The following is an 11,969-nucleotide window of genomic DNA, read 5'->3' on the forward strand; positions in this document are numbered from 1 at the left end:
CAGAAGAACTCTACCTGTGTTGCTAGCAAACCATAACGTACAACTACATACGTTTGGGGACACGCCACACATGCTCTGTAAAAATGTGGCATCTCAGGGAATGTAGTTCTTATGTTATTAGACACATAATATCACAAAAATCCATCCATCTATGATCAGCACCGTTTATTTATCCTCAGCAAGGTCGCGGGGTGCTGGAGCCCATCCCAGCTATTTTTGGGCAGTGGGCAGGGGACACCCTAAACTGGTAACCAGCCACTCGCAGGGCACACAAAGATAGTCAACTCACTCACTCATTCCCACCTAGGGACAATTTAGACTGGCCAATTAATCTGAAATGCATATGCGTATTTTTGGAATGTGGGAGGAAACCGGAGTGCCTGGAGGAAACCAACGCAAGTACGGGGAGAACAAGCAAACTCTGCGCAGGAAGGCAGGTGACTCGATTGGAATCCATGACCTCAGAACTGTGCCGCGGACGTGCTAACCACTCAATCACAAGAATCAACTTCAACATTTTTTTAATGTAAAAAAAAAAGCTAATCGTAGAAGACATTATCCCTGAAAAACACAGGAAACATAAATTAAACTATTTAAACATCCAAAAGAGATCAAATAAAACAATGCCAACACTTAATATACTAAAACAAATTCACAACAAGGACTTTATGGTAAAAAATGCAAGAAAAAAAGAAGTAAAAGCTCGGGGAAAAAAAGAAAAAAAGAAAAGAAAATGAGCAAAACAAGGGGGATAAAAGAAGAAAAGAAGTAACAAAAGAGAAGTAAGAATAGCAAAAGAAGAAAATAATATAAAATGGAAAAAATATATAGGAAAGACAAATAAAGAAGAAACAGAATCACAAGAGAAAAAAAGCGTCTCGAAGAAAAACGGCTCTTGATTGGAGGGGAGCCAGCTCCCGTTCACGTTAAAAAGCCGTCTCATGGAGCCGTTTCGTTCCCGAACGAAACAGCACTATAACTTAGCAGTTAGCAGTTAGCAATCGAGCACCAGGCCACTAGTGTGGCCTGGTCATCGGAGGAAGCACCAATATATATTGTAATTGTTCAAATGTACCCGCACTGTCACTACTTATTGAAGTCAAGCGTAATGGCTGCATCACCTCTCCCTTATACTAATTTTGAAAGATCCAAACGTGCAGACATTGATTTGGTTTGTTTAGCCTAGCAGATTTAGCCGCTTGCTTACTTTACTAAGACTGATCTTGGGGGCTGCTTACAAAGAATAAGTTATTTTTTCCCCAAGAAGGGATTTCAAGAGTGAAAATGTGCGAAACAACGAATGTCGAGTTCGAAGAGGACTTACAACGTCAACTGTCGGACACTTTTTGCAAGCAGCTTCGAGTGATGTTGAACAGAACAGGTTGGCCATTTTATTACTTGGACTTCTTTGCGTTGTCTTTTGATAAATACTTAATTGTTCTCGTTTTTAATTGGAGTTTAAAGAATTAACTTTATTGAATTTATATTTTTCCATTCCTGTCAACCTCCACGGCTCCATGCCCTTACAAACTCGTATTTTCCCTGACAAAATACAAAAAAATCTTACACCATATTTTTTTTTCAAACGTGTTCATTTATGTAGTTTAACATGTTATATTGTACATGTGTTTCGTTACATCATTCTGTACATATTTTTATTAATGAAAACAATAAAATATGTTTATAAAAAATCTGGAACAATTGTTATCAGCGTAACTAAAATACCCATTAATAACACTTTAAATTTTAAATAAAGATATTTTTGGAGGAAAAAATTAGTAGGCATTTCTATTTGTAAACCAAACCACAATATCAACCATTGATGCTTGTATTTTAAATTCCAAACAGACTATTTAACAGGGTCAGAAAATACAACCCTTTGCAGCCTTGTGACTGTGACTGTGAAGTGATCGGCAACTGTTGGAGGTATGTTGTGCTCTGCGATGAAATGGCAAAACATCACTTCTGCAGCTGTTAAGGGGTCTTCTGGTGTAGTGCCTAATTTCGACTCCTCTGCAAAATCCTCCCCCTTCGCTTGAACGCGCATTCTGCTGCGCTTCCGACATTAGGCTCTACAGCGGCAGACGCATGCGCACAGTAGCATCAAACGCTCGCTTTCGTTCGCAACGAAAAAAATCGATACCGAGATAGAGGCTACCGCGGCGAACCCGTTAGACTTGATTGATTTGCCGTTTCGTGATAGTCGGTGTATACCGGATGGTACCCATCATTGACAAATTTGCGTTTTTCCGTAGAGATTATCTTGTACATCGTACACGTCTTAAAATGCATAAAAAACGTACTTTGTAAGGCAAAAACGTACAGGTTGACAGGTATGTTTTTTCTGTCTTTTTTTCCTGATTGAATTGGTGCCTGAACGTGGGGTGCGTCGTTGGAGGTGTCCATAAAATGTGAAATTTAAACTCTTCAGTATGTGTTAACAATGTTCAATGGACTTTAAAAAGACCGTATCAATCAGAATCACCATCATTTTTGTATTTCTACAAAAATATTACAATCGCATTCAAGTTGCCAAAAATATTCAATATCAAGACTCCATCCATTATCTGCACCGCTTATCCTCATTAGGGTCGCGGGTGTGCCTTAGCCCATCCCAGCTATCTTCAGGCAGTGGGCAGGAAACACCCTGAACCGGTTGCCAATCAGTCACAGGGCACACAGACAGAAAATTCAGTCGCTCATTCACACCTAGGGACAATTTCGACAGGCCAATTAACCTGACATGCTTGATTTTGCAATGTGGGAGAAAACGGGAGGGAATCACGGGGAGAACATGCAAACTCCACACAGGAATGCTGTGAGCTAAATTTGATCCTTTGACCTCAGAACTTTGCCATGGATGCGGTAACCACCCATCCGCCGTGCTGCCCAATATAAAGACTCATGAATAGAAAAAAGACATGTATTAATAATAATAATAATAATAATAATATTCACCTTTAATGTAAAGTATTTACAACTTAAATAAGAACTATACGCAACTGGGATATTACACTTGAACCCAGTTAATGCACTTAACCCTCTGTTGACCAATTATCATACAGACCGCCTGGAATTTTTTAATTTTGGCCATGAAAGACTCAGAAATGAGGTTATGAGTGATAACTTTTGGTACGTTTTTCCCGTGTAATCCAAACTTTCAATGTCTGGCAATATCCATAACTATTTGTTAAAACAATGTATTAACAGTTTAAAATGAAAAACAAAACCAAAAAACAGATTTGGATTTTTCACGATTTTAATGAAGTAGAGACTGGAACTGTGAATTGAACACATTGTAAGACAACATAAACTGGACATATGAAGTGTTATAAATATACAAAGAGTTTTTTGAATCTTGCTCTCTGTTGTCCATATATTGGTAACTAGTTTTCACCATGTCCAGGTGTTTTATGGGCCTGTGTGATAGATGCCGAAGCAATTCCTGGAGACCGAGATCCACATCACACATGACCCGTCAGTACCCGAATTTATTGCCCCTTTGACTATCAAAACTAATAAAGTAATGTACAAAGGATTTAAATGTTTTTATTTAATTATTGGTTACAGATAACAAAAATGCTTTACAAAATGTGTTACTCATTATCCCCCGTCTGTGTCATTTCGTGCCTGTGATTGGTCTGTTGCCACACGTGAATGCCTGTGAGGGACAGCGCTAGGGTTTTTGAGATAAGTCTCTTGTTCGTTTGATCGGCACTGGATTTGTTCATTTAATGTTACCAGAAAAACTGGAAAATTGGCATTGAAAGTCCTTGTCCATAAAAAGGTTATACGAACCCTGTGTGTAAAATTCAACAAAATGCCAGGGTTGATGGCATGAAAAGAAAACTGGAAACTGATCAAAAGACAAAGAATTAGACGCGGTGCCTTAAACAATACATAAAAACTAATACGAAAATGTAACTCTGGATTTTGTGAAGACTGTCAGAAGGAAGAATCAGTAAAGCATGTTATAGCAGAATGCTGGAGGTAAGAATTGCAGAACGATGAGTCAAGTCATGTTTACCAGATCTTTCAAAGGGCTATCAGACTGGCATCAAAACAATTGTCAAATGAAAAATAATTTAATTCGAAGCACCATATTTCCATAATAAGAGTAGAGGAATAAACTATGAATATGAACCTGGACAATGATCCATAATGATAGTGGGGTCGGTAATGCACCAAAGTGATGGATGACAACTCCCCTTAAACTCGAAGGCCTCAACCTCATTCCGCTCGCCGAAGGATCCCCACGTGGAGATATTTTAGCCACATTGTCATGACTTAATATATGGGTGTCGAACATGCCTGCCAATGTTTTTAATTCGGTCCGCAGGACAACACCCAGAGAAGCACACGAGAAACATCTGCTGCAGTTTAAAATATGTCCACTTGATGTTGACAAAGCCCGGCATCACATGCAAAGCAACTGGAGCTATATTACTACCCTTTCTATTTAGACACAGATCCTCTGAAAATTACCCAAAAAATATTTTAAATTTGCAAAACAAATGAAAAAGAATCAGAGCTCTCTAAGATTGAAATATCGAATGCACTCTTCTTCAGAGCAATCAATATCATTTAAATGAGTCTACATTTTGCTAATTTTTCTGCTTTTAATACATACAATACTTTCTTTTTGTCCTCCGTATTGAACTCTATTATTACCCAACACATAAAGAGCCCTTTCTGTTTTTGTAAACAACTGTGACGTAGCTAAGCTGTGCGTGCATTTTTGAAGCAGAATAGCAGAATTCGTATCAGTTTATAGCAGCCCACTGACACAAAAAATATTGTAGATCACAGATAGGTGAAGCTCAAATGAGCACAAAGTATGTGCTAACAGCAAGATAACGACTTTATTTTAGTCATCAACGTCAAAAAAAGCTCTTTATCGGCGCTGGATTTCTTCCTTTGAGGGTACTGGAAAAATTTTAAAAATGGCCTTGAAAATTGCTTTAATTTGGCCATGAAAGGGATATACGAACCCTGTATAATCATCATTTTTTAAGGATGTACTTTATGTCTAGAAAAGAATAAAACAAAACAAGTGTAAAATGTCAAATGTTAAACTGTATCATGCATAATAATGTCCAACTATGTAGACTAACACATTTGAAAAAAAAAATAGTGTGAGGTTATTTTCTAAGGAAAAATACACGGCCCTGGAGGTTGACAAGTATGCCAACAGTTGGTCATTTTATTTCTTGGACTTTTATTATGCGGTCTTTGTATAAAAGGTTGAAATCCCTGAGAGTGCTTACATTATAATGTTGTCTTCACTTTTTGGTGAAGTGCGTGTAAATGCTTGAAATTGTTGCCATTTTTCTCAATAGGTCTGCTTTAAAACGAGACACTGCTGTCTGGTGACTTTGCGATTGCATTTGTTCTTCACTTGTAATCAACAGAAGCTGGCATTAGTTTGTATGGTTATCTCCTATGAAGCGTCATCCATCGCCCCCTACGGGTAGAGCCCAAAAGGACACTATGAAATGTGTTTAAGGGCAAGGATCAGGACTCGATTATGGACATTTGTTATGGCCCATGCCCAAAAAATCAAGGTAGCTACATATCACTGTCATTTTTACCCAATATCTAAATGGGGAAAGATTTCTTCTAAAAAAATATATATATTCACGGTTTACTCAAAACCTAAAATCATATGTCATGATATATGCAGATGCAAGATTATAAATTTAAAAATGTAAATGGATGATGTGTTTGTGGCCCTGCAAAATGCATGATTCACACCGGATATCCTCTTCGATAGTGTCTCACAGATATGCGCACTTGCGCACACATGATGTAAACAAAAAAGTGGCATGTAATGAATCAGTTATGCGGAAATAATCTCAAATACAGTAAATCTTTCCCCATTACCTGGACCTAAATGATAATTATTTAAATGTTTAGATAATAAAGATTGAAGATAACTGCATTGTGCCTCTGCACTACAGTCCAGTGGCATACAGGATGTGGAGAGGATGAAAAGAGCAGCAACTTTTTCATTTCCTTAGTTAAATGTGGCCCTTGCTCGGTAAAACGCGTTCACTCCCTGTTTTACATTGGCCTTCTTTATCACTTCCTTATGTTTCAAAAAGGTCTAAATGGTTGACTTCTAAAGTCAGGCTAGATCGGACACTCATCTGTTATTTTGCCTCGATGTCTTTAGGTTTGATGGTTGTCTTCGTTGTTTTTCTCCTCCTACTCCTTATCAATAACTTTCTTTGGACCCATTATTTTTCCGGGAAAAAAGAAGCAGTGAAACACCTAACCACAACACATTTTCAATAAATGTCGTCAGACTGATGAACTCTCCCCAGATGAATAGCCAAGATGGCCGCTCAATTGACTTTTGGGTCTGTTTTAAGATGGGACTTTTCCTTCAAATACCTCAGCAGAAAATGCTCAATTTTGGGGGAGTCTAACGCCGATTTGTTTGAATACAGTTGGTTGAGTCCTGAGGTTGTACTTTAATGTGTTCATATTATATGGCCATAGCTTGTCCCATTGTGTGATCTTAAAATGTGTAAGATGATCCAACATTTTTTGAAGAGACAAATATTTAAAAAATAAAAAAGCAGGTAAATGTGTGTATAATTTGTCTGTATTGAGCAGTCTAATGTAAACTTGTTATGATCGTTTCCTACAGATGTCAGTGAAAAATACCTTCCTCCTGATGGGCAGAAGCAGGAGTTGCCTGGTGTGGAGAAGGGGGAAGACACAGAGCCTATTCAAGTTAAAAAGGAGGAGCATTTTCTACTGGTTATTAAAGAAGAAGATTTTCAAGAGTTTCCTGTGACTGTGGTCGACTTAAAGATGGAAGATCAACAGGAAGAGGAAAATTGGAATGAGCCTCCAAGCAGCAGCTCAAGTCAACACATAAAAACTGAAAGCGATGATGAGCAGCGTGAATGCTCACAATCAGACAAGTGGTTGGCTCCAATTTCTGGTGGTGACGACGCATCACACTCAGATGACATTAGTGAGCAGTTGATATGTCATACTGACGGGAACTCCTATATATGTGTTCAGTGTGGAAAAGCGTTTAAATGGAAGTCGAAGTTGAAGAGGCATATGATTGTCCACACGGGGGAGAAAAATTTTGCCTGTTCATTTTGTGGTCAAAAATTTGCTCACATGGTATCTTTAAAAGCACACACAAGGATCCACACAGGTGAGAAACCTTTTTCTTGCTCCCTGTGTGGTAAAACATTTGGCCAGAGGGAGCACTTAAAAAGGCACACAAGAATCCACACAGGTGAGAAACCCTTTGCATGCTCTTTTTGTGGTGAACAATTTTCCCAGAGGGAGAACTTAAATATGCACACAAGAACCCACACAGGTGAGAAATCTTTCCCATGCTCCCTGTGTGGTAAAACATATGGCCAGGAAGTTTACCTAAAAAGGCACATAAAAACTCACACGAGTGAAAGACGTTTTGCCTGCTCTGATTGTGGTAAAAAATTCTTTGAGAGACAGGAACTCAAATGCCACACAAGAACCCATACGGGTGATAAACCGTTTGTTTGCTCGGTTTGTGGTCAAAAATTCACATTTAGAGGGAATCTTAAAAGCCACACAAGAACCCATACGGGCGAGAAACCTTTCCCCTGCTCCCAGTGTGGTAAAACATTTGGCCAAAAGGAAAGCTTAAAAAGGCACACAAGAACGCACACTGGTGATAAACCGTTTGTTTGCTCAGTTTGTGGTCAGAAATTCTCTATGAGAGGGAATCTTAAAATCCACCTGAGAACCCACACGGGCGAGAAACCTTTTTCCTGCTCTTTTTGTGGTCAAACATTCTCTCAGAGTGGAAGCCTAAAAATACACACAAGAACCCACACAGGTGAGAAACCCTTTTCCTGCACCCTTTGTGGTAAAACATTTAGCCAAACAGACCACTTAAAAAGGCACACAAGAACCCACACACGGGTGAGAAACGTTTTGCCCGCTCAACTTGTGGTCAACAATCCCCTCTGAGTGGGAGTTTATAAATTCACATAAAAACTGGTCATCTCCAAACTGACACTTTTGAAAACGCCTAGACCTACCCATAAAAATGTGTAAAATACAATGTTTAATTTTTCAGATTGTTAGAGAATGGTAAAGCCTTAATCATTGTCTCACCTGTTCGCCAGTTAAGATACCCATGCTTCACTTATCTGCAGGCATTTCATTGCAAAAAATACAAATAATAACCTCATGTTTCTGTGTTTTTCAACTCAGATTATTCAATTTTAGTAGCACTTGCAGTGATTTTTTCAGTTTCGGACAAGATCTCGGAGTGTTGGACCAAAACCCTTTATATTCTCTGAACGGTTCAAGAACAGCGTACAATTTTTTTTGGGTGTGTCTTGGATTTATATTTTAGTTGTATTTTACAGCACCATTTGGGGTTCCACCACTCATGTGAAAAAAAGTTTGCTTCCTTAGTTTTTGGTAATGAAAGAAAAAAATCAGAGTTGGAGTTAAAAAAAAACATGTACTGGTGAAAACTGTGCCCAGACTGAGGGAACACTTTAAAAGGCACATGGGTGAAAATTTATTTTTTTGCTCCGATTTTGGTTAAAATATTAGTGTAAGGCTATTCCTTTCAAATAATTCTGTCATGTCATGTGGTGCTGATGAAATTAAATACAAGAATGGTATTGCCATGTGGTGTCTGTATTGTTTGCTCCGCAAGATTTGGGTATCTGTTTGAAAAAAATTGTTTTCCCGAAGATCATCTGAAAAGAACATTAAATATATATAATAATCATATGGTGCATCAATTGCCACTGAATAAGTGATGGAGATGACTGTAATAATAAAAAGTTCATAGTTAAACTCATTGAATCATCACTGTTTATACTGTGTCACATTTCAATATCACCACAATCAAGGTACAATTTTGGAATCAGTAATCAACCTCCCAAACATGTTTTTGCAATATAGGAGGAAACAGCAGTGTCTGTAAAAAAACAAACACGCAGGGACGGGAAGAACATGCAAACTCCGCAAAGGGAGGCTGTAATTAAACCCAGTAACTCTGAAATGTAAAGCGGGTGAAAGGATAACTTTGAATGTAGTAACAATTCCACGTTTCAAATATACATTGGGATTTCGATTGTCTTCATATATACTAAATGCACATCCATGATCTAAGTAATTCAAATTATCTTTGAACTTGAGCCTTTGTGGGAAGATGCACTTGTTTACTTGAATATGATGTGGAATAGTAAATTATTGAGCCGGCAGTCGAAAGCCCCGGAAGCTTGCTCTTTCAGTTGTATCAAATGAGATCCCATTTGTCGGGTCTCACTTTAAAAATTTGCATTTTTTTCAATAGTGTTTATTGTTTCTGTTCATTAAAGTAGGAGGGATAAAAAAGATCTCAGAAAATGTTGAATGTATATTGTGAGTGAACACATGGCGATAATTTCTGAATTGACTAACGAACAAATTAAAATTATGTTAGAACAGATATTCAGTTATAACAACTGATTGAAGAAGCATACAAAGTGATTTAGAGCAGGGCTCCCAACAGCTAGAACACTGACCAGTCCAGTCATTTTGTCCCGAGCCTCACAGAAAACAAAAAGTCTGTTATCAAAAAAATCATGTAATGTTTATTAAACATTTGTCTTGATTTTTTTTTTTTTTTTTTGCTTTTAATAAACAATGCCTATAGTTCAAGGGTAATTCTCTTTTTTTTTTAATTATAAGCGCATGCAAAAATGCACATAATGCCAGGTTCTTTATATTTTGACTTGAACATTTGCAAGAACACTGATTATCATGCCGAGGTTGGTTTATTTTGACTATTAAATGCATTGAAAGAAGAATTTGTTTTCCTAGATTTGGTTTATTTTGATAATTGAATTGTCTTTGTCATAGCAGCGTAGTAAACATTGTATGCATTGAGATGGCACACCAGCTTACACCTTTAATAAAGACTTTAAAGAGGAAAAATAAAAGTGATTTTATTGAACACTTGCACAAGGGTTCCTGTGGTTAGTTAGTCTTAAAAGACATGATTTATTATCCTAACAATAGGGCCTTAATTTGCATTAAATGTCTTAAATCCAATTTTCTAAAATCTTGAAAATGTTAACAGATTCATATTTATAGTTGTTTGAACAAAAAAAGATTTAGTAACATTTATCAATTGTCTTTTTTATTTTTCCCAAGTAATTCACCGATTTACTTACATGGCAATATGGCGTGACCATAATAATGGAATTATCAAAACGGTGATGTGGTTTCAGTCAGGCCTTTATGAGTGAATGCATGGCTTGGGCCTACACACAATACACATTGACACTTCAGAAGGAGACAAATATTTTGGACCGCGGGAAAGTGTACATTTAATGAGAAGCGGCTGTCCGACGAATTATTTTTTTTTTTTTTTTTGCAATAACTAAAAGCTGTGCCCAGTGATGTTTGTATTGCAAAATGTATTGTGTGCAGAAAATGCAGTGTTTGTGGGGGTTTTTTTGGTGTTTTTTTTTATATGGTCTTAATTTAGTTTCAAAAGGCATTAAAGTCTTGAATAAAGAGTCTTGAATTTAACTTGCCTTAAGCTGTAGAGACTCTGTAGCAATAATTATGCTTCTAATTTTAGGATTATTCTATTTTTGATCACTGTTTGCAATCATGTTGCTGTTTTCTGGGCTCCACACTCTTGATCTGTTTTTTTTGTAACCTTGTAGATTTTAACAAACTGAAAGGCCTTAGTAGAGGACCTTCAGAACAGGCAGTGTATTGTATATCCTAAGGGTTGGTAGTGTCCTTTCTTGTTTTCCTTGCCAGCTTAGTATTTATTGATGTTTTATATCCTCATTTTGATTGCCATTTAAATTAAAAAAATAATCTGATGAGTTTATAGTTCATTATTTTGCTTTCCTTGAAATGAAAGGCAAAGAGCATCCTGAGCTAGCGAAATCTGAGTGGCTCCATTATCTCGTGGATATTACCGAACATCTGAACAAGCTCAACGTTAAAATGCAAGGCGTTGGAAATACAGTGTTATCCCTTCAACACGCTGTGTTTGCTTTTGAAAACAAGCTGGAGCTCCTCATCAAGGATCTTGGAACAGGTCGCTTACTACATTTTGAAAAATGGAGAGGGTTTACAGAGGCATGCACATCAAGTGAGCCCACTCAAAACTTTGATCTCCACCAGCTAGCTGGCTTCACATCCAGTCTCTTTCAGTCGTTCAATGCGCGCTTTGGAGAATTTCGTGAGCACTCTGGTCTTTTCAAGTTCACCACCCATCCAAACGAGTGTTCACTGAACACACCCGACCTGCTTGCATTCCTGATGTCTCCCTGGTAGATTTTGAAGCAGAACTGGCTGACCTGAAGGCCTCAGAGATGTGGATGAACAAGTTCAAATCACTGAATGAAGAGTTGGAAAGAATTGCACAAAAGAAAGCGGAGTTGGCGAGCAAGCACATGTGGACAGAAATGAACAGATTTCAACCCGAAGACGAGTTGATTCTCAAAACTTGAAGCGCGCTTCCAGTCACATACCACACACTGAGGCGTGTTTGACAATGTTTGGATCGACGTAGTCATGTGAGCAGTCATTTTCACATCTCAAAAACATCAAGTCCAACCTACGATCACGTTTAACGGATGAAAGCCTCAATGCCTGCATGAAGCTTAAACTCACCAAGTACCAACCAGACTACAAAATCATCAGCAAATCCATGCAGCACCAGAAGTCGAATTAATGGTGAGTATTATAACAACGTTATTAAAAATAATAAATCAAAACGCTTGTTATGCTCACATTTGATTGAATTCAGTCTTAAAATATATTATATGGCTCTCACTGAAACAAATTTCCAAAAATTGTGCTTTAATGGGTCTCTGAGTCAAAAAGGTTCCCGACCCCTGGGTTAGGGGATCCGTGAGCTGTGAATTTATTTGTTTAAATACATAGATCATGTAGATATAGATACAAAAAATACTAGACTT

General features: G+C 37.7%; 1 protein-coding gene across 2 annotated transcripts; it reads left to right on the forward strand.

Moving 5' to 3' along the window:
- The first annotated feature begins 946 nt into the window (after positions 1-946).
- Positions 947-8,832, forward strand: LOC148365249 (uncharacterized). 2 transcript variants are annotated; one of them, XM_088335732.1, is made up of 3 exons: positions 947-1,381; positions 6,656-7,076; positions 7,245-8,832. In XM_088335732.1, exons 1-3 carry the CDS (start codon positions 1,285-1,287, stop codon positions 7,984-7,986), a joined length of 1,260 nt encoding a protein of 419 aa, XP_088191858.1. In that variant the 5' UTR covers positions 947-1,284; the 3' UTR covers positions 7,987-8,832. The 2 variants fall into 2 exon arrangements, with proteins under 2 accessions (XP_088191858.1, XP_088191857.1); XM_088335731.1 differs by having other exon boundaries at positions 6,656-8,832.
- The last annotated feature ends 3,137 nt before the right edge of the window (positions 8,833-11,969 follow it).

Source organism: Urocampus carinirostris, chromosome 5 (genome assembly GCF_059441175.1).
Source record: "Urocampus carinirostris isolate Australia breed hairy pipefish chromosome 5, RoL_Ucar_1.0, whole genome shotgun sequence".
Taxonomy (NCBI): Eukaryota; Metazoa; Chordata; class Actinopteri; order Syngnathiformes; family Syngnathidae; genus Urocampus; species Urocampus carinirostris.